Here is a 26,015-nt window from a genome sequence, read left to right as displayed (position 1 = left end):
AATACAATAGGTATTTGAGTAGTGATTCTGAGTCAAAGCCACTCTCACAGTCACCATTTCACTACCTGGGTGACATTTATGTTTTGTCCTAATGACAGATTCTTCTAGAAGAGCCACAGGAACAGTTATGACTGCACAGAATGCTAATTGGGTAGAAATTTAGACAAAAATAAATGTGCCAGACATTTACATGCACACAGACTGCAACCTGATGGAAAGGAAACCATGTTAAACGTGGGTTTTATAAAAAAGAGTCCTCTCTTTGGTTTGTGTTTTGAACAGACAAATACATATGTATTTCAAGCCTTTGTAAATACGAAGGGGAAGTTGTTTCTGTCTGTTCAACAGTTCTGAAACTCCCTAAGCTGGGGAGTAGGTCCCCCAAAGACTACAGTTGGCTTTACTGCTTTTTACATAGACCCAAACTATACTTTGTTATCTCAGACCAACACTTTTATCAAAAATAAGTCAGATGGAAGAGTGACAAAGTATGTGTTTGCATAATTTCTTCTCTCTTGTTGGAAGTGTAAATCGGCATAAATCCCCTGTTAATTATGAGTGTTGGGTAGTAATTTCTCTTTATCTATAAAGGGGAACAGTTTGACACTGAAATGAGATACACTCAGTAGGGATTTGATGATTTCGTTGCAACATTGTTAATGCATCCTTTCACCTTGTTGAGTTTTATGCTTCTGAAAATTTTTGTACTTATAGTCATGTGTTTCCTTGTTATCCTTTGTTTTAATCAGTGCCTAATCCATGCTTGGACTTAGTATGTGACTTCCTGTGTTTGCTGAATCCTTTCGGAGCTACCTGTGTGTGCCCAGAAGGCAAATATTTGATTAATGGTACTTGCAATGATGACAGCCTATTAGGTGAGTAAACGTCATTATGCTGTAAATAATGAATTAATTTGTATGGTATATTTTCACACCTTTTTAAACCAAACAGAATTAGCCACTCAATTGTCAACATAGATGCCTTGATACTATCAGTTCTTGAATGCCTGCGTAAACCACTGTCTCTGATGATGACTTCCTATCAGTTTATTATACATTTATTCACAAAGCTACACTGAGCACTTACTATGCATTTAAGACTAGATTAAGAACTTTGAAGTCACTCACCAAATCAAGATATTTTTATATAGCTCTTTATCGGTGAAGATAAAAGATGCCATTTCCTTACAAGTTTAAACCCAATCTTAAAATCCTTTATTCATTCATCAGGTTCATAGCGAGCAACTTTCTCGCACCAAACACAAATTTAAAACTGATAATAAGAAACTAAGCTGTACTTTCTTCTGCATAAAATTTGATTCACAATACATACTACTACTAACACAAATATTTTGAGGGCTTGTGAACAAAACATAGCACTAATTTAGAAACTAAGGACTACTTTATAAATAAAACTGACAAGATTTCTTCATTCTTAGAGCTCATATTTTAGAAGCTACATTAACACTGAAACAAACATTTAAGAAAGCAAAACGTTATTTCAGAAGCTTATAAGTATTAAATAGCAAATCAAAAAATAAAATAACAAAAATCAAAAGCAAATTGATTTTGATGAGAAACGAGAAAGAAGAGACCTCTATCTCTTCATTATCCAGGTAGATGACAAGTAGTTCCCTCATAATCAAGACATTAGCCGTAATGGAAAAGCAAATTACTATTAAGAGAAAAGAAAATCAACACTAAATTTTATGGATACAGAGAAAAACACAAGGCTCTAAATTCCCTTGAGGGTCACATTTTTCCAGTGAGATACACTTTGGATCTCTTCATAGCAGGACTTTCTACCTGCAGTATTTTTCTTGGTTAGAATGAACTCTTCACATGAAAACTGTGTCCTTGCCCTTAGTTAGCATCTCTATCTCCATATCATTTTCTCATTGCTCTCTACTGAGAGTTACATGCAATCCAAAGACTTCTACCTTTCTAATATTCAAAGTGTGTTAAACTATCACAATGCCGGGATCCCTGGGTGGCGCAGCGGTTTGGCGCCTTCCTTTGGCCCAGGGCGCCATCCTGGAGACCCAGGATCGAATCCCACGTCGGGCTCCCGGGCTCCCGGTGCATGGAGCCTGCTTCTCCCTCTGCCTGTGTCTCTGCCTCTCTCTCTCTCTCTCTCTCTCTCTCTGTGACTATCATAAATAAATTTAAATAAAATAAAATTCTTTATAAACTATCACAATGCCTTCATTTAATATATATTCTTTAAGCACTGGATATGCAAAGCTGAAGAGGTCACAAAGATCATATGATGAATGACTTAAACACCAATAGGTATTTGTGTGAATAGTGATAGCAGACACAGAAGAGACAGAGTTAAAACTATTAAAAGAATTCAGGGGCACTTGGGTGGCTCAGTGGTTGAGCATCTACCTTTGGCTCAGGTCCTGATCCCAGAGTCCTAGAATCCAGTCCCACATCAGGCTCCCAAGAGGAAGTCTGCTTCTCCCTTGCCTATGTCTCTGTCTCTGTCTCTGTCTCTGTCTCTCTATGTCTCTCATGAATAAATAAAATCTTTTTTAAAAATAAAAAAATAAAGGGATTCAGATAATCATCCAAATAGAGAATTGATTACAGGTTTCTATAGAATATGACTCTAGGATGAGGTCTGCAAAGACAGAGGGGATTCAGATTACATGGGAATGAGGGATCAGAACATTGAGACAGAGGAGCTAAAAAGGCATGAAAATAAAGCATGTAAAGAAAATAGGCAGTCATTTATTTTAGTTAATCTGTAGCACATGTGAAACACTGTAGTGGGTGACCAGGTCAATAATTTCTTAACAGAAAGCTAATTGTGAATCATGATTGGTATTTTGGATGAGTACTTTCATCCCAGTTCTAGAAAAGGGAGCTGTCACTGGCACTAGAATGCACCCTTTCTCCTTATTGATTATCTTTCCAACCAAAGTAACTGTGATCTCAACTATGATGATCAAATAAGAGAATTAAATGGATATTTTCAAATGTTATTAGGCACATTTTTCACTCTCTCCTCTGACATGGTTATGTAGGTAAACTAAGGCCATGTATTCTCCTTAACCTCCCAGAAATAGATCCTTTATAATAGCATTCTCTATGTTAGATGATGTGCCGCATTTTTACTAGTTCCACACACTCATAACCAGTGATTTCACAGCTCCCCCTACCCCTATGTACTGTGTCTACTTATACTATTGTTTGGCTGGGAGAGACCCATGAGAGAGATGGGGATTCTGACCAGAATTATTCTATTGATGCCGCCCACCAATGTGACTTTTACATTAACTCAGATGTTATCAGTGTTATTTTTATGGTCAGGTTGCCTACAGTTTTTGTTGTTTTTCCATTATAACTAGACATTAATATCTTTTCTACATAACTTTCCTTTTTTCTTCTTTGCTTAGGATAAATTATTTACCTAAAAACCCAGATTTACTTAGCTAATAATCCAAAAAAATACACAGGAAGATGTTGGCCTGGGGGAGATCTGAGGTAGAGCTCAATTAATTAATTAATTTGTTTGGCCCTGTCCTCCCTTAGTCTCAGCTTCTTTTGTGTAAAATTAGATTAACAATAAATATTACTATGACTTGTTAATAATAACAAATAATCTGAAGGCTTATGAGCAAGGCATAATGTAAGTATATGTATATTATTGTATTTAATCCCCTCAAATCCCCTAGGATAGTATTTTCATTGCCCCTATTTTTACACATAAGAAAACTGAAGCATGGAGAGGCTCAACTGATTGTCTAACATTACGTAATAATGGTGGCACCCCAAGGTGAACCCAGGCATTCTATACTCTTAACCATCATGTAGTACACCCTTATTACCAATGTCCAGAGTCACTGAAAAGACCAGAAATAACATATATAAACTGCCTACCACAATACTTTGGAAAAAGTAGACACACAGCACTTGAAGATAAATCTATCCTCCAGTAGATAAGAAAATGAAACATGTTTTTTGCTATATTTATTCATCAAACTTTATAGTTTTATGTTTGGAATGAGAAAGCATGTTTGTCTAGATGTCCACATATCCAAGATCTAAAACTTTTTAAGCAATTTCAGTTTTACTATTTCAGATTTGAGTGAGAGGCACTATTACAGAAACTTCCCAAAAGTTCATTTTGTAATTTAGAAGAAAATCTTATATTTTAAATAATCAGAGTGTTAAAAAATATTCACATTGGCCTCTATGAATATGTACGTTGGCAGCAGACAGCTTGGACCACCTCAGCGAGGAATATAAATAAGTAGGTTTCAGAATTATTGATTGGTGTAGATAAATGCCAATTAATTTTTTCTTGACATTAACATTTGATGTAGCCAAGTTTTTCTGCTCTTTATAATTACTTGCCTTTATCTAGCTGCTATTGTTAAATGATGAGACACTGAATATTTTTAATCTTCGTGTAAGAAATTTGAAATTCAAATGCTACTCATTCTTGGAGAAGTATTCACCTGTTCTTTCCTATAGTTGATTATAATTGCTTGAGCTTGGCTTCTGGGGGTGATTTAGTTATTGACAAAAGCAGCCTTCTTTTTCATTATAGAACTCTTACAGTTAGGTTTTGAAACTCCACTCTATTTCATCAAGCTGTGTTCTATTTTAAAATTTCTCGAAACTCATGAGGCATATTGTAGAAATGTACATGTCCTAACATGTAGAGATTTTGAATAGCTATGTAGTTTACATAGGACATTTACAGATGAAAATGAACTCCCCCACAATAATCTTAACTGCGATCATAATGCCTTAAATATTTATCTTCACTGTTTACATTCACAACTCCAATCAGGATACTTTATGCTGAATGAATTGGAAATGTTTGGGTGAATTTTAAACTAAGCAAGTGTATATTTCCACTTGAGATCTTTCTTGAGAATTTAATGTCTGTATTCAACTCTGCTTTGAAATGAGCAAGTTTTAGAGTTGTCTGGTACTGCTGATAAATAGTCTCTATTTGTGGCAGTGGATATGATATTCGAGTCATTTTTTTTATTTGAAGTCACTAAGGCTCTTTAAGCTGCTCTTGTGATTATTGTAGTGATATATTAAAGTTTTTGCTATGTGTGGGCCAATGGATCTTGAATAAAGAATACAGGCTGTTTTGATTTTTCTCTATTTAACTATAAAAGAGGCATGGCTTTAATAGAAGGTATATTCTAGAACAGAATGCTTCTTACAATATTTTTAGCCTTTTGTGTTCCATTGGGCATCACGTCCTGCCCTAAGTAAAAGCAGTATTTCTAATGGAGTAAGTCCATGTCAATGTACATAAACTAAAAAATTATTCCAGACCAACTGAACTCATCATATTTCAAGGATAATTTTGCAACCCCAAGGAATGACCATCCTTTCTTACCCTCAGCCAAAATGTATGAAGTAGACAGATTGTGCCAATCATTTTCCATAGGGAAATTTTACATATGGAAATATTTCTAACAATCTTTTATCAATATCTTATACCAAACCTAAGTGACTTTTAGTTCTGAATTGTTTATACATAATTAATAAGGATGTATATCAAAGAATGTATTTTCTATACTGTAAGTTGCATGTGTTACATATATTATATATACTATATGTGCACCATAAATTTAACTTACATATTTTAGTTCGGTTTAATATCAAACAGTCCTAAAAATAGGCCATGTTTACTTATATCTTTAAAAAATGTATTGATTGGAAAATATTTCATTTTTAGGAAGTTTCAGCTGGTTCTGTTGTCTAATGTTTTAATAAACACAAGAAATGGTTAAAATCCTTTAAGCCTAGAGAAGAATAAAAATTAAATCAGCATTTGTATTCACTATTCAAGACTACTTAAAATCGATATCCCTGTTTTCAGACAGCATTTAGTAGTATTTTGTTTCTTCTATTTTTATATTGAGTTATTTATTTGGAGAATTTTATGAAAAAAATAAAATCCTGATATTTCATGTTGTATATGTGAATTGTTCTTATTCTACCGAATGAATAGCATGCTAATTTGCGTGTTTCTTCTTATAACCAGATGATTCCTGCAAATTGACTTGTGAAAATGGAGGAAGATGCATTTTAAATGAGAAGGGTGACTTGAGGTGTCACTGTTGGCCGAGTTACTCAGGCGACAGATGTGAAGTCAATCATTGTAGCAACTACTGCCAAAATGGAGGAACCTGTGCACCATCAGCTCTGGGTAAATACTTGAATTTCATCATATGTATATTCAAATGACTTACCTTTTTCTTTAAATGTGAAAAATATAAAGAGGAAGAATAGATTAACACAAATTAGATTTAATTATTCATGCAGCATAATAGTATTTGTTCTATATTCTGTATGTTGAAGTGCAAGTCACAAAATACAACAATAGCAATGATCATGATCACATGCTGAGTGTGTACAAGTGACAGGGCTCAGTGCTTACAGATGCTGTGCTGGTTTAGAATGATTAAGTAAAACTATTTTTATAAGCCTCATATATTTGATTCCAAAATCTGTTCTTTTAAATATTTTTTTTACTTTTATTTTGATATTTCAAGGTAGAGATTTTTTTTGAATTTTTTTTTCTAAATTCCAGTTAGTTAATATTCAGGTGTACGAGATAGTGATTCGTCCACTTCTATACAACACCCACTGCTCATCAGAAGTGCACTCCTTAATCCCTATCACCTTTTTCACTCCTCCCTCCATCCACCTTCCCTCTGGTAACCATAGTTAAAAATATGTTTCTTGGTTTGTCTCTCTCTCTTTTCTCCCTTTGCTCATTGGTTTTGTTCTTAAATTCCATACATGAGTGAAATCATATGGTATTTGTCTTTCTCTGACTGAATTATTTCTCTTAGCATTAGACTCTGCTCCTTTCATGTTGTAGCAAATGCAAGATTTTGTTATTTTATGGCTGAGTAATATTCCATTGCAGATATATATATATATATACCACAGCATCTTTGATTTGGGCTGTTTCCATTATTTGGCTATTATAGATAATGCTGCTATAAACATCAGGGTGCAGGTATCCCTTTAAATTAATATTTCGTATTCTTTAGGTAAATACCTATAATGCAACTGCTGGATCATAGAATAGTTCTATTTTGAACTTTTTTAGGAACTTCCATACAATTTTCTAGAGTGGCTGCACCAGTTTGCATTCCCACCAACAGTGCGAGAGGGTTCCCCGTCTCCATTTCCTTGCCAATACCTGTTGTTTCTTATGTTGTTGATTTTAGCCATTCTGATGGATATGAAGCTATATTGTAGTTTTGATTTGTATTTCCCTGATAATCAGTGATGTTGAGCATCTTTTCATGTGTCTGCTGGCCATCTGTATGTCTTCTTTGGAAAAGTGTCTCTTCATATATTCTGCACATTTTTTAAAATTATTTTTTGAGTGTTGAGTTTTATAAGTTCTTTATATATTTTGGACACAAACCCTTTCTCAGATATGCCATTTGCAAATATCTTCTCCCTTTCTATAAGTTGCCTTTTGGTTTTGTTGATTGTTTCCTTCACTGTGCAGATGTGTTTTATTTTGATGAAGTCCCAATAGTTTATTTTTATTTTATTCCACTTGTCTCAGGAGACATATCTAGAATGAAGATGCTATGGACAATGCCAAATAGACTATTGCCTATGTTCTCCTCTACAGTTTTTATGGTTTCCTGTTTCACATTTAGGTCTTTAATCGATTTTGAATTTATTTTCGTATATGCTATAATAAAGTGGTCCAGTTTCATTCTTTTGTGTGTTCTTTTTAATTGAACAGTTAGCCTAATGCTAAGCCTCATTTGCTATTGAGAATTAAACTCAATTAAATTAGATTTAAATTTAAAAATTAAGTTAAATATAAATACACTATATCAGTACATCTGATAGCAACATAATTCCTATCTAAAATCATAACTAGTTTATTGGCATTGCAATGTAGTGTATAATATGCTTTGAAAATATCAGGTTACTATATGTTAAGATACACTTGAAATTCTTTTTAATTTGCACAATAGCTCTGTTTGCAAAAAGTATTTGCTAAAAACATATTTTTTCTACTTAGTGCTATTATATTTAAGATATGTTCCCATAGGAAAAATTAACCCCAAAGCATAATAAAAAATAAATTGTGAATTCCAAAATTCAATGCAAAGGACACTATGCAACTATGAGAGTGAAATTTATGCACATTTAATTCTACTACAATAAATGCAAATTTAGTCAAATGGAAAATTAATCCATATGATCTTCACATCCCCTACACAGTTAATTTGTCTTACTGGGAGTTCTCACTGTTTTTATTGCTTATGCTATTCTTTGAAGTATTTAGCATAATGCTAGCTGAAAGAGCCACATGAAAAAGCATATTCAACGGAGTTCAGAGGAACCAAACTGTTCTGATTTGCATTCTAATAGTAAAAGCATTACTATTTCTTTAAATTTGATAATTTTATGTCTATAAATATTTTTGGCTTCTGATTAATTGATAATTAAAGTATTCTAGGTGCTTAATGGAATTCTGAAAACATATTCAGCAAGTTGACTAAAATAAAAAGGTACTAGGTCTTACTATATATTTTCATTCTGCCTATGAGAAGCTACTCCTTACAGTAGAATATATTCTATTGTTGTGGGAGAAATTGTACTGCTGGGACCATGCAAATGAAAACTGATTGAATATGTGGCAAACTGATACGACCTGTAATTGTAATTGTTTTAGTGACACAGATACCTTTTCTTTTAGGAGAGAAGAAGCTTTTCTTACATAAATGACTTGTTTAAAGATTTTATTATTTGATTGTTAATTTTCTCTTTATGATAATAAAAATAATTGGATTACAATGAAATGGTTTTCTTCTATTTGCCTTTAGAAATATTTAAATGGAAAAGAGTTTGGTACTCCAAACTACAAGTATCTATTCAACCTGAAATGGATCCACAAAGACAAATCTCTACAAAACACTGAATTTGCTGTCCTATTAATGGATCCAGAACTCTATTGGATATAGCACAACTTTTAATGTTTTGTTGAAGTCATTTGTTCAGATCTTGCTTTATTCTTAAAATCTATAGCATATCAATTTTATTTTACTTTATTTTTTAATTTTTTAGCATATCAATTTTACCTATACACCCAGGTAGATCTTGATTCACATAGATAACATGTTCATAAAAAATTATATTTCAAATTAGTAATATAAATGAGTCTTTATATGAATTCAATTTGAGATATGGCCATATAGTTTATAGTCTTACAGCGTCTAATTAATAATAATATCATATCAAATTAAGTCATCTACAAAGCATTTTTTACTTTTAAAAATATGGTTTTATAAAAACATTGTTTGGCATTATAGACTGTAGAACCTCATTATCTCCACACAAATGTTAATTTGTTAAACAAATCCCAGCGGGCAATTCATGGATTTATTCATTGTTGGTTTACTTACAGTTAAGCCTTTTGGCAAATTCCTATGTGGACACTATATGACTAGGGTTTGGGGCAGCTTTAATTAAAATTTATAAGTTTATGACAGTTGTATAGGACTATAATAATTGAACAAAGGAAATATCACCAGTTAATTAAAAGCACACATCTGAGAGGCATAATTAAAATTTTGCATCTTAGACATGAGTGTTTCCTCGTGCCTTAAGTTTTTTTTTTTTTTTTTTAATAGAGAAAGCTAAAACTAAAATATGTGGACTCTATCCATACAGGAAAGTACCACAAAGTGAAATCGTTTGACATTGATTATATCGACAAGGGTGCATGTAGTTCATTTCTATGACTTGCTCATAGGAGGATATTAAGATAAAGTTTGCCTTGGGCAAAATAATGGAAATGAGAGTAAAGTACTGAATTATTCAATCATTCTATTAGAGAAAATAGAGAAGAATTTAAGAATGTTTCTCATCATGAATATAATGAGGATATTTATATATATTTACAATTAATCTTCACTTTTATAAATATTTATTTTCTAAAATATATTGATGTTTGGTATTTTCAATACTCTTGAGTTCTGTTATTTAGACTTTTAATTTTCATATCGAAATGAATCACGATTTTCTACACAGCTGATTTAGAGTAGTAAAGCAAGAGATTTTATCAATTTGGGGCAATATACCCAAAAACTCCTACTCATAAAGTTTGAAATTACGCAGCGGGGAGGGCAACTTTTAATTTGGGGAATTTGAAAATGCACAAAAGCAGGACTGCCCAGACAAAGGAGTGACAGTGCAAATTTTTTTGTAGATAATACATTTGTATTGATGTTTAAATAAATATGGAAAGAAGAAAGCAGAAGCTCTCACTGTGACTCCCCCTATTACCACATCTGTGGACTTTGGCAGTGAAAGGTTTTGCTTTCAGAACTGAAACAGGAAGACAGTGGCCCCTGTTAAGGAAAGGAAAAAAAAAAAAAAGATTATTCTCACTACTTCTCACTCCAACAGGAAGGGCCTTTAAAATAATAAGTAGATGCAGGACGCCTGGGTGGCTCAGTCAGTTAAGCATCTGCCTTCGGCTCAGGTCAAGATCCCAGGGTCCTGGATCAAGCCCAGCATGGGGTTCCCTGCTCAGTGGGGAGTCTGCTTCTCTCTCTCATGATCCCCCTGTTTGCATACTCTCTCTCTCTGTCAAATAAATAAATAAAGTCCTTAAAAAATAATAAGTATATGGTAAGACTTTTCTTTCTCATTCATTCAGGCTCTTTCTATCGAGAACACTGCCCCCAGGTATTAAGGTGGCATATATGGCTGCCATCAAATATGGTAAAAAAAAAAAAAAAAAGGCTACCCTAAAAATGTTTGCTAAAAAAGCAAGTTAAGCTAAGAACTTTTGGATACCCTCAAAACATCCTGAGAATAATGACAAAACATAAATACTGATGTCTCTTGAGTCACATCTGTACCTAGGACATAAAGTTTACAATCACCTAAATAATATCTTGATAAAGGGTGAACGTGCATTTAAACTGCCCACCTTTGTTTTCTTCCACTTTTATCTAAATGAGAGCTGTTTTTAATTTAAATTAAGCTTGATGTCCTAACTTCCTAAACATAAATATTGTTTATATTTAGAGAGTACTAAGAGCCCTGGATATTTGGTCCTACTTGCTTTTTAAGGATATAAGGAATATTATATTGAAAATGTAAAAGTAGGGGCAGCCTGGGTGGCTCAGCGGTTTAGCGCCACCTTCAGCCCAGGGCCTGACCCTGGAGACCCAGGATCGACTCCCACATCACTCTCCCTGCATGGAGCCTGCTTCTCCTTCTGCCTGTGTCTCTACCTCTCTCTCTCTCTCTCTCTTTCTCTCTCTCACAAATAAATAAATATTTAAAAAAAGAAAATGTAAAAGTAAAAACATAAAAAGGGCATATATTTTTAACAAATAAGTGACATAGAAATACATACCCATAGCAAGAAGACGGCAGAAGACAAGTCTCACACACACATGTACACAAATATAAAAAAGGAAGGGAAAAAAGAAAAAAAGAAAAAGAAGGAGTTTGGAAAGGAAGAAGTGCAGGAGGAGCCCAGTCACACTTAGATGAAACCAGCATTCGTAAATCACTGTCAGAAGAAAATGTTCATGGTGCAAATCTTGAAGCAAGCAATCTTGAAGTACTCTCCAAGAGGTTTAAAAAGTTTCTGTGTTCTTTAATTAAATAATGTCATTTTTAGAAACATATTCCAAGGATTACATAATGATAAAACCCAAAATTAGAAGTAAAGATGTTCAATATAGTGTTATTTAGAATATAAAACTGGAGAGAGAAATCTGAATCCAAATAGTTAATATGTAAAATATAGCGTATCTAAAAGATGAATGTTATATGATAAATAAAACCAGAATTGTAGAATATATGATAATATAGGAAAATATTCACATTGTATTTTATTTTATTTTTATTGAAGTATTGTTGATATACAATGTTACATTAGTTTCAGGTGTAAAATTGAGTGATTTGGCAACTCTGTAAGTTATGCTATGCTCATCACAAATATAGCTACCATCTGTCACCATACAATGCTATTACAGTATCATTGACTATATTCCCTATGCTGATTCCTTTTATTCTTGTGGCCTATTTGATTCCATAACTGATAGTCTGTATCTCCCACTCCCCTTCACCCATTTTGCCCATTCCCCACTGACTCCCTTGTGGCAGCCACTAGTTCGTTCTGTGTATTTATGGGTTGGTTCTTTATTATTTGTTTTGTTTTTAAATCCCATATATAAGTGGAATTATATGGAATTTGTCTTTCTCTATCTGATTTATTTCAATTAACACAATACCCTCTAGGTCCATCCATGTCATTACAATGACAAAATCTCATTATTTCTTATGAATGAGTATATTCCATTGCACATATATATCATGCCTTCTTTATTCATTTATCTATTGAAGGATACTTAAATAACTTCATATCTTGGCTATTGTAAATAATGCTGCATCAATAATCATCAGGGAAATGCAAATCCAAACCACCATGAGATACCATCTTACACCAGTCAGAATGGCTAGTATCATAAAAACAGGAAATAAATGTTAACAGGGATGTGGAGAAAAGGGAACCCTCATACACTGTTGGCAGGAATGCAAATTGTTGCAACTGTGAAAAATGGAATTTTGAGGCTTCTCAAAAATTAAAAATGGAAACATAATAAGATCCAATAATTTACATTGTATTTTAAAGTTAAAAAGCACAAGAAATAGAACTATATAATATGAGCCTAATAGGGAAAAAATGCATAAATAAAGCATCTGTATAAGGAAATAGGTCCTTCTTTTTATGTCTATTTTTTCCAACTTCCATAATTAACATGCATTGCTGTTAGAATTAAAAATTAAGTAATGATAATTATTATTAGAAACTTAATAATTATTATTGCCAGGATCATGGTAATTAACATATATTTAACTGCTTACTGAGTTCCAGGTGCTGTTCACAATCCTTGCGCCTTCACAAAAAACCTGTGAGTGGCTGAAAGTAAGATTTTTAATTCTGCTGTTGACTTTTTGAATCAATTACTGATTCATTTGAACTACATGGTGAGAGTGGTACTGAACTATTAAGTCTTACGGCTTTCTGGGATCCCTGGGTGGCGCAGCGGTTTGGCGCCTGCCTTTGGCCCAGGGCGCGATCCTGGAGACCGGGGATCGAATCCCACATCAGGCTCCTGGTGCATGGAGCCTGCTTCTCCCTCTGCCTGTGTCTCTGCCTCTCTCTCTCTCTCTCTCTCTCTCTCTCTTTCTCTCTGTGACTATCATAAAAAAATTAAAAAAAAAGTCTTACGGCTTTCTAAGCTAATCTCAGAAGGTTTGAGTTGGCTTCCTTATATTCACAGAAAGGACAAAAATATTTCAGTCTTATTTTCAAAAAAGCTGGCTGAAAACGAACTTTCCAAAAGTATAAATAGATTGTGACCTATAATTTGAAACATGTCAGAATATATTAAGTAGTATCTGGGAGGGCGCTAGGTATGATCCAGTTCCTCCTTTTCTTTTTCAGGCTTTGCTGAATAGTTCTCTGTAATCTTTATGATACTTAAGACAACTCGACAGCTATAGTCAACTTACTAAAATTGTGTATAAATGGGCACTCACTTTCTGTTCAGGAAAACATTATATAAAGTGGAAAAGTAGAATGTCAAATCTCTTTATCAAAAAGACTAGCAATTTTTTTAAGCATTCAAAACTTTTATCACTTGAATCTAAGTCAGAAGTGAAGATGGATTTCAAAAAGCAGAATGGTCTTGGGCATTAGGGGTCAGGAGATGGGCTTTCTGATTGCAATCTAGTATCTAACCAAATGAGGCTATGGTGACTTGTCTCTCAGCTTATTATTTTTCTCCTATATAAAATAACAAAAATGTGGTTTTTGTTCAAATAGTAAAGATATAGTGAGTAAAGGGTAACTTTTAGATAGTATTTTTGTGGAACATTAAATATAAGCATTTATTAATATGCTCTGCAGTTTAAATGTCAATGAAATTCTATTACCTAGACTCAATGTATTCATCAGACTATTGAATTAAACAATGACTGTATATATTGAAAACTTGTTAGGTAGAAAACATTACAACCAGGAATAAAAATTTATAAGCACCAGACTTACTCAACAAGTAAGGGTTAAGATGCATCAGGGTTCACATTGACAAATGACTATGAATTCAATAAATTGCTTAAAAAGAGAACTGACTAATGATGCTCACTAGCAGGTATCTACTCCTCAGAAATAATAAACACTGTCACTGTCTCATAGGAAGTTCATATGTAATTACTTTTGCTAGCATTCCTTCATGGCAATCAACCACACATTTTCAAGCATTATGTTTAAATAGAAAAAAAAAGAGTAATGATTTATTTGTCCAATATTGAGCAGAGAAGTAATTTTACCTACTTAAAGTCATATAATATTGATTAAATACACTGAAGAGCAGCATATTTATAATCATCTTAAAAACTGTTTATTAAATAAATCTAGCTTTTAAAAACAGACACCAGTAGTATATCAAGTCACTGAAAAATGCCAACAGATACACATTTATAATATTCAAATATGAATATAGGTTTTTGAGCATATTGATTGATATTTATTCATATATTACTTGACCAAAAGATTTATTCATATATTACTTGACCAAAAGCTACACAGCAAATTTTACTCTAAAATTATTAGCAAGTAAATTCTATATTTAGATTTAAATATATTTATATTCTATATGGAATATATATCCAGTAATTAAAATATTTTGGAAATTTAACTACCTAATTTTGTTTATTATAGTGCCTACTACATTTTAAATGTTTAATAAATATGAAAAACTCTGTCAAATTCCTTAGACATATTACTTTATTTAATCCTTATCACTCTATTATGTCTAACATTGTGTTATTTTTCAGATGTGAACTTGAGTGGCTAAGTAAGAACACTAAAATCCAAGAATCTAAGATATTCAAAAGTCAGTGCTCTAAGACATTACTTATTATCACTGAAAATCAGCAATAGTCTGTCCATATCAGAGAAATCACTGGCTATGACTATATAGCTAAAAGTAACATATAATCAAATAGGTCCATTTATCTAAAAACTATAACAAAATCATATAAATTTAACGTTCATTTAACAAGGACTAATGATAATTTTTTATGCTATCCATGTAGTTACCTATCTATATAATAGAAAAGTTTCAATTTTTATTATATATTTTAAAACATTATTTGAACTGGTATATATGGATAGGGTATGGGCATATTATTTTCAAAAGAATATGGAAAAACTGTGTATTGGGATTCCATATGCAGTTTTTTAATAAAAGCATATGTACTCAGTTGTTTAAATAATAAACAATCTGTTTAATAATAATACTAATAGTAATTATAATACCAATACGACTACTACTACTACTAATACTACCAATTAAGTACGTGCTATGTGGCAGACGTTGTATGATGTGTTTTACCAGCACATAGTAGGCATCATTGGCACCATTTTACAAAATGAGATGCAAAATGAGATCTAGTGAGGAAATGTAAGTTTGGCAAAGCCACACAATTAATAAATATCTAACAATATTTGATTCCCAGATCTAATGCCAAAAATAAACAATTTTATTTGTGCCAAATTTATTTAGGTCTTGTTAAATATTCTTATGAACTATTTCAGAATTAATCATTTTTACTGAGACTAGTTAAGGTATGTAAGGGCCACGTAAGACCAGTGAAATTTCAAGAACTCTGTGAGAATCCAAGACATTTCCATTTCTCTCTCTCTCTTTCTTTTTTTTAAGATTTTATTTATTTGAGAGAGAGAGTAAATGAATGAGAACACAAACCAGGGGAGGGGTAGAGAGAGAGAGGGAGGAGACTCCCCACTGAGCAGGAAGCCCAATGGGAGACTTGATCCTTGGGGATCATGACCTGAGCAGAAAGCAGTCTCTTAACCTACTGAGCCAAGCAGGCACCCATTTCTCTTTTCCTTATGAGCAATACAATCTTTAGTTGTGTCAGTGAATATTCCTTAATATCGACTATAGATGATTAGCACTTTTAATTATATTTTTTGCCATATTTGACATTAGCTACTATTAGTTATCTAGTTAAATCTCAGTAGTTTATTATTTACTTACCTTGTTGCATGAAAATTTGCTGGCACAATTTAGAAGATGTATGCAACAAGTTTCCATTTATCTACGAACGGAAGCAGATATATTAATAATAAATTAATCAAGAAAATAAACTAAGCTCCATTTGTTGTACACAGCTAGTAAGGCACTTTGCTAACATATAGTGTCGAACTTGAGTATGGAGCAGACCCAGCACTGGGAGAAATCACTAGTCTACAGAAAACACGTATGCTACCAGGACAATATTTATGAGAAGAATTTTCTCTCTTGTGGGTCATGGGGGAGTTGATGAGCCTAGGACAAAGAGAGAATGATCTGTCAGTTACGAAGGACAAGGAGTCCAGAGTGAGAAGACTGAGACTGTAGTATTCAGATAGAGAGATAATTATTGGAGCCATCAAACTGTATTACATCACCAAAAAGAAGTTTAGAAGAATATATTTTAAGAGAAAGCATAAAAGCAATTGAAAAGGACAATCAGAAAAAGATACGGAAATCAGTAATGGTAATGTCTTAGAAACAGAGATAGAATTTTCAAGAGGAGATGCGAAATAAAATGTGCAATAAAAAATAAGAAGTTTCAAGAATAAAATGTGTAAAATTATGGAGAATATCTGAGGAGGATGATTGAAAAGAAATCAGTGGATTTAGAGATTAAGAGATCAGAGGTAAATATATAGTAAAGAAAACACACATTAACTTCTCCATCCCTAAACCTGTTTTACCACTAGGGAATCAGAAGTGCTTGATGTGAACAATACATACATATTGAGGGATCTGTCCTCTCTTCTGAAATAACAAAGAAGTAACAGATTAAGATACCTTTTTTATATATTAAAAAAAATTAAAACTGTAAACCCAGTGAAGGATTGGAATGTGACTTTATGATGGAAGATTTTGTTTGGTAGAATTGGAAGCTATGAGTATAGACTCTTTAAAAAAAAAAAAAAAAGCTCAAGTATGTATCAAAATTTGAAGGTATACAAGTAAATGGACTTGATAAAAATACTAGGTGTGCTTTATTGTTTGTGTTTCTCATGTGGAGTTTCTGTGTGTGTGTGTTTTCTTTTTAAAGTGTGGGATTAAATATGTTGAGAAAGTAAAGAGAAAGAAAGACCCATCCTTCAAAGTTAAAGATGTTGGAGTCTGAGAGTAAGGTTGATGGAGAATTTCTGCTTTATCCCATCGCTGCCATGCAAGCTCAAATTTAATTTTATCTTAAATAAATAACAAACATTAAATGTGTAATTTAAGACAGTTTTCCAAATGATTTTCTTAGAATGTGACGGTGTCTTTTTTAGGACGCAGTTACAAAGTCATAAATGGCGAAGCTCAATAGAAATAACAACAACAGTAATAATAATAAACAATTGGAGCCAAAGTATCATTGTGTGCTCTCTATGTGCCTCGTACCTTTAGAAATGCTTTGCACATATCATCTCATTTACTTTACTTTTCATTTCATTCACTATGATTCTCCCTAACAACCCCATATTATTATCTCCATGTTTTGCACAAGGAAAAAGAAGCAGAGAAGTGATGCCCATGGCCTCACAACCAGTAATTGGTACAGATAGTGTATAACCAGGCAGTCTAACAACTCACACTTTTCAGGTCTGAATGCTATAAAAACTAGACTGAGTAGAGGCAACAGACTGATCCTCTCCCTCCTTCCTCAGGTTAATTGATGCTCTTTTTGATTATACTACTCTTGTAAGCTGTCAACTCCCAAGCTCCCTGGATGCTTCACTGCTATAAATCTATGCCTTAGTCTTCGTAACAGTATTGTTGCCTTTTCAAATGCCGAAATTAAATTGAGCTACCTAAAAAATCTTTATAAATAAATCCAATGCAACTTGTTAGGGCGCACCCAGAGAGAGTCGTGAAAATATTAGATGGAAGCCCATTATAAAACTCTGTGACAGGTGGTTCATCTCCCATCAGCAAACAAAAGATCTACTGTATCAACACACAGTTTCAAGTTGGTAATGTTCCCCTGAATATGAAGATTTCTACTTGTCAAAAAGAAATCCTCCTTATAAAGGAAGAAGAAGAGCCTTTTGAAAATAATTCAGCCAGGATCTAAATGATGTGAGGCAGATGCTGGATGTGGAAGTGGGGGGACAACCTGGTCACTCTGCCCTAGTTTCAAAGCAGCTACAGATGAGATGAAAGCATGGTGTCATCTTCTCAGTGACTGGGACAGAATAGATTTCAAGGGCCTTCGTGGGTTGCATTTGTTTCTTTCAAACTTCTTTCATTTTAATGTTTTTCACTCTTAATTTAAAGAAACCTAGAAAATAATGGAGAAAAACATAAATCCACGGTGCTGAAGTCCTACCACCATATGGCACTTTTTATGATTATCCTAATGCATTTTGATTTCTCCTGTATTTTCTGTTCTGTTTGTTTTACATTTAGCTCATGTTAATTTGTGTCCCTGTGTAAATGTTCTATTTCTCTGTAAGGCAGTCACTGGTTCTTGCTGATGAAGAGGAACTACTTCTTTTGTTCAGGGCTTTCATTTACCTTAGTAACTGTGTTCCAACAATTTGCTGTCCTCTTCATCTTCTACCACTATTCATTCCCTTGTTTGTGTCTCTGTCTTTCACCCATTATTGTTCCCATGAAGATATTTTTTCTATATGTAAGCAACAACTAGAAAATTCACTACCATTATAAGAAAAATATTTAGCTAAAAGTTTTAAAGCCATTTTCTGGGAATGGAAAACACGATGTTACTCAGCTTTTAATGTACATAAAATTTACCTTGTTTCTCAACCTACTAATAGGCATTTATCTGCCACCAAAGTAATAACATTTATGCAGACGTTTTAAAGCAATGCTACTCACCATTAAAAATGTATGTAACTTTCTTCACTGAGAAGCAAAAGCTTCAAGCATGTTTAAAGGTGTGGAGAGCTTTCGATGCAAAATAAATAAATAAATTATGGAACCTCAATTTATTTATTCTCTTGGAAAGGCAGGTGGCTTTCATTTGGAGGCATTTTATTCACTTATGAGTGCTTTTCAAAAAAATGTAGAACCTATGACAATAGAGAAAACTTGTGTCATTTTCACATTTCAAGTCTTAAGACTTCTACTCATACATTTTTATGACCAGTCTAATTATACCTCATGTCTACAAAGGTGAGAGAGGCGATGGCTGGATATTTTCTGCTGCTAGTCAACTGGGTGACACTTCCGAGTCGTAGTTAATTCAGATCTATGACTAAATTTCTTTTTTATTCTTTTTCATGTGATTTCTTCGCATTTGTACAACCTCCAAACTTCGCTATTCCCCATTACAAATGATAGCTATTATTTCGTTTTGTTTTCCTGAGTTTCTCCTACAGAGCTGGTTCGGTACTCCCATTTTCCACCCAGGCCTTGGCATTCCAGCCAGTTAGAGAGACTCATTCTTGATCTAACAGTTAACTGTGTTATGTTCCAAGCACCCTAAAGGATTGCTCACCTTTACTTGTGATATTAGTTTCCACAGAGCAAATAAAGAAAAATATCCATAGATGATCCATTAGATCTACTCTCATGTGCTGTTAACATTAGACTTTAAATCATCTTACTAGACTACAAGGGACAGTCCTTTCCCATGAATAAAAAAACACAAGATGAAATAAAATAGGACTTATTAAGTGCTTACATACTAAATGCGGTGTATAAATTTACATCGATTAAAATAACTAATCGCATAAATATTATAGATGGTATGACCATTTTAAACTTATTAAAATATTTATAAGTCTAAGCTCATGCTTTAGCAGTGGTGGTCCATGATGATTCGACACTGAGAGATATGATCATGATTATCTCTATTTTATACTCTAATGGCTGATACAATCTACGTTACTATATGAGTAGAAAAAAATGATCGGAAAAAGCAAAATGGACATGAAGAGAGAAGTACAAAGAATAACGTGAGCACTTCAGAGCATAACACACCTGTATAAATGTGTAATTATTCATAAAATGAGCTCTGGTTATTTTACCTGCTGTGAACCTGAGTTAATCTTCTAACCTAGGCTTCACTGGAATGTGGGAAAATGCAGACGCATCGAGGTCAGCCTCCTGCCTACAGTCACAGAGGAAGTGTGGACCCACCTTGACCAGCATCTTGGCTTCCTGTCTCTTGTCTAGTGAGGATTCTGTGAAGATAAACCATTCTAGCCAAGTAACTTCTTCGTTTTGTTACCTTTTCTTTTCCAATAGGGAGACCCACCTGCAGCTGTGCCCTGGGGTTCACTGGACCAAACTGTGGTAAGACAGTCTGTGAGGAGTTTTGTCAAAATGGAGGCACCTGCAGCGTGACTGCCGGGAACCAGCCCTCCTGCCACTGCCAGGCCGAACACACTGGAGACAGGTGTCAGTACTGTAAGTGACAGCAACTCCCACCAGACAGTCCGAGGGCATGCGTTGAGGTTGACGTTAAGTAGTTTTCTTATCTCCATGTTCCATCCCTTATCTCAATTTCAGCAGCCCCTGATTTTTCAGGGTCACTCCCTCTGTCACTCTAACTCCAACAGTATTTTATACTGTTCCTCATCCTTCTCATTTTAAAGATTCTATGTTTTTTCCTTCCCTAACTTATAATCCATCACTGTAATCATGACTTAGTATATACCCACAATTCCCTTGTTCCTTCTTCCCTTCTATTGTACTTTCCTAGAAAACTGTAATCATGGTTAACTCCAATTCTCCACCTGTTCTGAACCAGTCCCCATGGCTGGATGCAACTGAAGAAAAGCACATGCTCATGCAGACTGGCCTCACTTGAGTTTTTATCACTAGTTTCAAATGGGCACTTACTGTGGCTTCTACTGTATTTTGCTAATCTACTGGTATCTTTGTCATATCTTCTGTTTTCTTCCCAAACCTTGAATACCTGCTCCCCAGATTTATCCTGAGCTCAAGAACTTGCTTTCTGTTTCATTGATCAAAATAGAAGCTAACTAAAGAGAACTGCCACAAGCTCCCACCATCACATCTCTCGAACTACTTTATCTTCTACCCATAGATTATCTCCTTATGACCAGGAACCACATGCTACCCCAAATGCTACACTGTCCACTCATACATCGATCCCTCTTAGCTACTTATGGACACATCTCTTACAACTGTTCCCATCTTTCTCCTTTATCAATATTTTCCTCTCTCCCTAGTTCTATCTTGAACAACCTTGCCTTGTGCCCACACTCCTTCGACCCACAACTTCATTTCCTGACTTACTATTTTTCTTTTACCAGTAGCATTACTCTAAAGAGTTGTTACATGCTACAGTTTCCTCTTTATTTTTCTTTTGACCTCACCTCTGTCAGGTTTTTATCTTCACTATTTTGCTTAAATATCTTTCATCAGAATCAAGTTAATTTATTTTATTGTCATCCATGTTCTCATATCCAGTTACCAATTCTTATTTTATCCCACAGTCATCAGTAAATCACTCCCTCCTTAAAATACTTTCAATTGAAAAAATAAAAAAATTTAAAAAAATAAAAAAAAAAAACTTTCAATTGTTCTTACCACTTTCTTGTTTCCCTTCCCATTTTAGTGGTTGCTTCTTTTCATCGTTTTTTGCCGGTTCCTCCTCTTCTCCCTGACCTTTAAACATTGGAGTGGCTCATGACTGTACTTGAATTTCTTCTTTTTTCTCAAAACACTCACTCCATGAGCCTGTGATTTCTATACAAATTGGAACATTAGAATAAACAGTTTTTATAAAATTTTGTAAGATACAGTTTCCCCAAACATCATCTCCAAAGATTCTGATTCTCTGAGACTGCCATACAGTTCAGATGTGTGACTGAAATTGAAACCTACTGCCTAGATGATTTCAACTAACTGCATGACTTTTAGATCATCCAAATACAGATGATTCTGAATGTATATTTCTAGGTGAATGTCTCTCCTGAATTCCAGATTTTGATACCGATGTGTATATATGACAGTTTGAGTTGGCTTTCAATTATTAACCTGATTTTCTTACCCAAAATTGCTTCTACCATAGTTTTCCCTGTGTCTATAAAAGGAAACACCCATCACTCAGGTCCAAGTATCTTGAATTCATTATTATTTTTTTGATCTAACTAACTTCATTTTTTAAAAGATTTTTTATATCTATTTTTTCTTTTTTATATCTATTTTTTATTTTAATTCCAGTATAGCTACAGACAGTGTTATAGTAGTTTCAGGTGTATAATCCAGCGATTCAACAATGCCGTACAACACCCAGTGCTCATCACAAGTATACTCCTTGATCCCTATCACCTAATTGGATTCATTCTTGACTGCTTTCTTTCTTTTACATGAACTTCTTTCTCATTTTTTTCCCATTAAAACAGGCCCAGAATCTGAACACTTCTCACCAGCTCCATCCCCACTACCTTCATTGAACGAAGCTTCCAGTGTTGCTAACCTGTATTATTACTAATTGATCTCCATTCTTTCTCTCTGCACCCTCTATGCCTACTCTCAAAAGAATAGCCACAGCTGTATGTTGTATTCATAATAAAAAGAATTGTTTTCTGTCTCAACCATATGTAATGAGATCTTTCTATACCCAGACACTCCCAGGAGTGTCTTTTCTTTTTTTGCATTAATTCTATTAGTCCATTTAATCCCACTAATGAACTAGGTGTTGCTTTTATTCTCATTTTACAGAGGAGGCTACTGACGAGGCACAAGAGCCTCCTGAATGTCACAGTAAATGGGAAGCCAGCATTCTGTCTGGGTAACCCAACTCCAGACCATACCCTCTAAAATCTACTCAACATTCTGGCCTCCAGGTGGTTTGATATCATTGAGGCCCTTACAAAGAGTAGTCTGGGTCTCTGCTCACTGCAGGAGACACATGGAACAGCATCAAATCAAACAATCTGCAATGACTTAATTTGAGAATAAAGAACAATATTAAATATTTTCCTTCTGTTATAGCAGGCAGTCATTTCTGTTGCAGCAGAGACAAATATGGTTTCAGATTGTTGTTTCTCTTTTAAGTGTATATTCTGCTCATGCAGGCCAGCATCTTGACATCCTTAGATGCCACTACCCTCAGCCAATGCTCTTTTCACACTGCTTTCCTGGCTTTATCTCTTAAATATGTGTTATAGGCCAGCAGAGCTTATCTAGCAAACACAATCTGGTCATATACAGGTGTCACACCTTGCTTACACACCTTGCTTACGTCCTCGTGGCTCTCCCCTCCCCACTCTCCTCCCAACATAGCAGGATATTTCAGCACAACTTCCACCTACCAACTCATGCACTTTTTCTTTTTGGCTCCAATATTCTCACAACCCTGAAAGACTTCCAAGCATCAAGGACAACACCAACTACTACCTTGCATAATGTAGACCCTCATTACCATCCAGACCACTTTTGCAGCCTCTCCCTTATTCTAGTAAAACCACAGTTATCATGCTTCTCCACTTGTCAATTCCCATGGCATTGCAACTTTCTCCTGTTATTCCCTTCCTCTGGAATGCATTTTCTTTGGATTCTTTCTCACCTTCCTCTCTCCGTGCCAAGTCCTATCTGTCTCTGCCCAGTTTAAAGGATGTTTCCTTTTTGAAGTTGTTTACATCTGCCCTCAGTTTGAATGAATCTCTTTCTCTTTTGAATTTTCAAGTCACTACTTCTTTACCTCTGTCTGTTTCTATTCACTTTTGCTTGGTATTATTAATTGTGTGCATTCCACCTATTTGTCTGAGATGACCTCTTTGAGATTACATCCAACATTGGCCTTTGTCGAATAAATAAATAATCATAGATAAATAAATGAAAGCAGTTTAGAGACAAGTTAATAAAAGAACAATCAACTTAAAGTACAAGAGCTAGATTTAATCAGAGTACAGCCATCTGGTATTTTTCTGTGCAGCTTTTCTCTGTTCCCAATTGGTCCATCATCATAGAACGTTGATCTTTTTTTTTTTTTAACTTTAAAAAAATTAAGCTGAAGTATCACCATTTTTTATTTTTTTGATCTAAGTTGAAAAAATACTATGTGGCCATCATTATAGCAATTGGGTTTCTTAAAAAGAATAAATTCAGTTCGCATATATTTTAATTGGCAACTTAATAGAATCACAGTCTGAGGTAGCCTGATGCATTATAAAAGGCTGCATTATCATTTTATTATCACTATTAGCAGTCATAGCACTTCCCACCTTTTACTGCAAAGCACTTATTAAAATTAACCAATTAATCCTTAGACAGAGGTTAAATAACTTGCTCAAGGTCCCGACGTAGTAATATTACAGTCAGAATTGGACCCCAGGAGTTGTTGATCAAGATGTCAACAAACATTCCTGCAGTATGGTGATGCTGTGCTTTGGCAGCAATATAAGTCTGTGGACAGTGTCATTAAAATGATAAATCCAACAGCTGACAAAAGCATAATAAATTTAGGATCTATTATATGTGAGTCGGCAAGGTTCAGAGGACCTGGTGTTCTGTCAAAATTGTATCTTGCATATACAAAATCTTTTCTCCATAAATGAAGGAATGACATAATGGTTCATTACGGTGCCTAATTAAAGGTCCATTAGTGGGAGGTAAAACATCAGTTCTTAGTTGTGCTGAGTAAAAACATTTCATGATTCTAATGGCAATATAAAATCCTGAGGTCCAAATGCAAATTAATTTTAACTGAAGCACCCAGGGAGAAGAGACAGAGATAAATAATGGCAAAGTAAAATTGGGTATTCTTTAAGCAAGTTGTTTAGGAACAAATATAGCTCCATTTTGTGCAGATCTGGAGCAAGGATTTCTAATATAAATAAAAGAAAAGAGTAAGCATGTATTTTGCATTTAAATCTGGGTGTTAAATATGGGGTCAATAATATCTGAGGTTTTTAGTGGTTAATAGTAATAACATTAGAGCAAAAGGGCCAGGGAGGACGGACTCAATCTGTGCCTAAAAGCCTGGTGTTAAAATCAAATAGCAATCTGTTTGTCTTCTCCTTGTTATTTTTAAAGTTCTTGGGCAGCCCGGGTGGCTCAGTGGTTTAGTGCCTCCTTCGGCCCAGAGCGTGATCCTGGAGTCCTAGGATCTAGTCCCACATCAGCCTCCCTCCATGGAGCCTGCTTCTCCCTCTGCCTATGCCTCTGCCTCTCTCTCTGTGTCTCTCATGAATAAATAAATAAGATCTTAAAAAATAAAAAAAACATAAAGTTCTCTAGTAATCTGCTTGGAGAACCATTATAATTTCATTTAGAACTTTGTTTATTAGAAATACACCTGAATGGTTTATTCCCACTGACTGCAATAAATACAGACATTAAGTAATATCTCAAGTTTATGACATAAGGAGTACCTGACAGTAGCCCAGACATTTTATCTATTGTAACTGGTATTAGAACCATAGTCTATCAAGTAATTATAAACGTTATGAATATAGATATATGTCTACCGTATTTGAAGACATGGTGGGATCATTTTTACCATTTGCTTACTAGAGCAATTTTGTTTCATTAGTCAATTTGTCAATAAACATATTTGGGATTTACAAGGGCCTGTCACTATTAGGCACTGAGAAAACAGCAATATCAGAGATATTTCCCACCCTCAAAGGGTTTACAATCTAACGTGATTCTGAAAAAGATACAAAATATATCATAAGACAATTAATGAAATACAGTGGTTTGCAGAACCCAGGAAAGAACACAGAATTTAGTGGATAGGAACGATTTCTTGAAGGAAGTGACATGTAAGCTGAGACCAGAAAAAAGAAGCAGCTAACCAGATGAAGAGAAGCAGTGATTGGAACAGAACTTGCAAAAGCCTAGAAGGAAAAAAAAAAAAAAACCTAGAAGGGAAAGCCTTTTGAAGTTGATCTTTTCTGTTTCCATTTGATTTTCCCAGGGGAGGGTTGGCAAGGGAAAT

At 34.2% G+C, this 26,015-nt stretch overlaps 1 protein-coding gene across 1 annotated transcript in view; it reads left to right on the top strand.

The window, feature by feature from the left end:
• The window catches only part of LRP1B (LDL receptor related protein 1B), a 1,815,754-nt gene that overhangs the window by 1,731,809 nt on the left and 57,930 nt on the right, over positions 1–26,015 (top strand). The window contains exons 82-84 of the mRNA XM_041739937.1: positions 750–875; positions 6,025–6,189; positions 20,345–20,506. Coding sequence (XP_041595871.1) covers positions 750–875; positions 6,025–6,189; positions 20,345–20,506 — 453 coding nt within the window. The remainder of the gene's footprint in view (positions 1–749; positions 876–6,024; positions 6,190–20,344; positions 20,507–26,015) is intronic.

The sequence above is a fragment of the Vulpes lagopus genome, chromosome 24 (assembly GCF_018345385.1).
Source record: "Vulpes lagopus strain Blue_001 chromosome 24, ASM1834538v1, whole genome shotgun sequence".
NCBI classification, from domain to species: domain Eukaryota; kingdom Metazoa; phylum Chordata; class Mammalia; order Carnivora; family Canidae; genus Vulpes; species Vulpes lagopus.
This window is presented reverse-complemented; position numbering and strand designations above follow the sequence as displayed.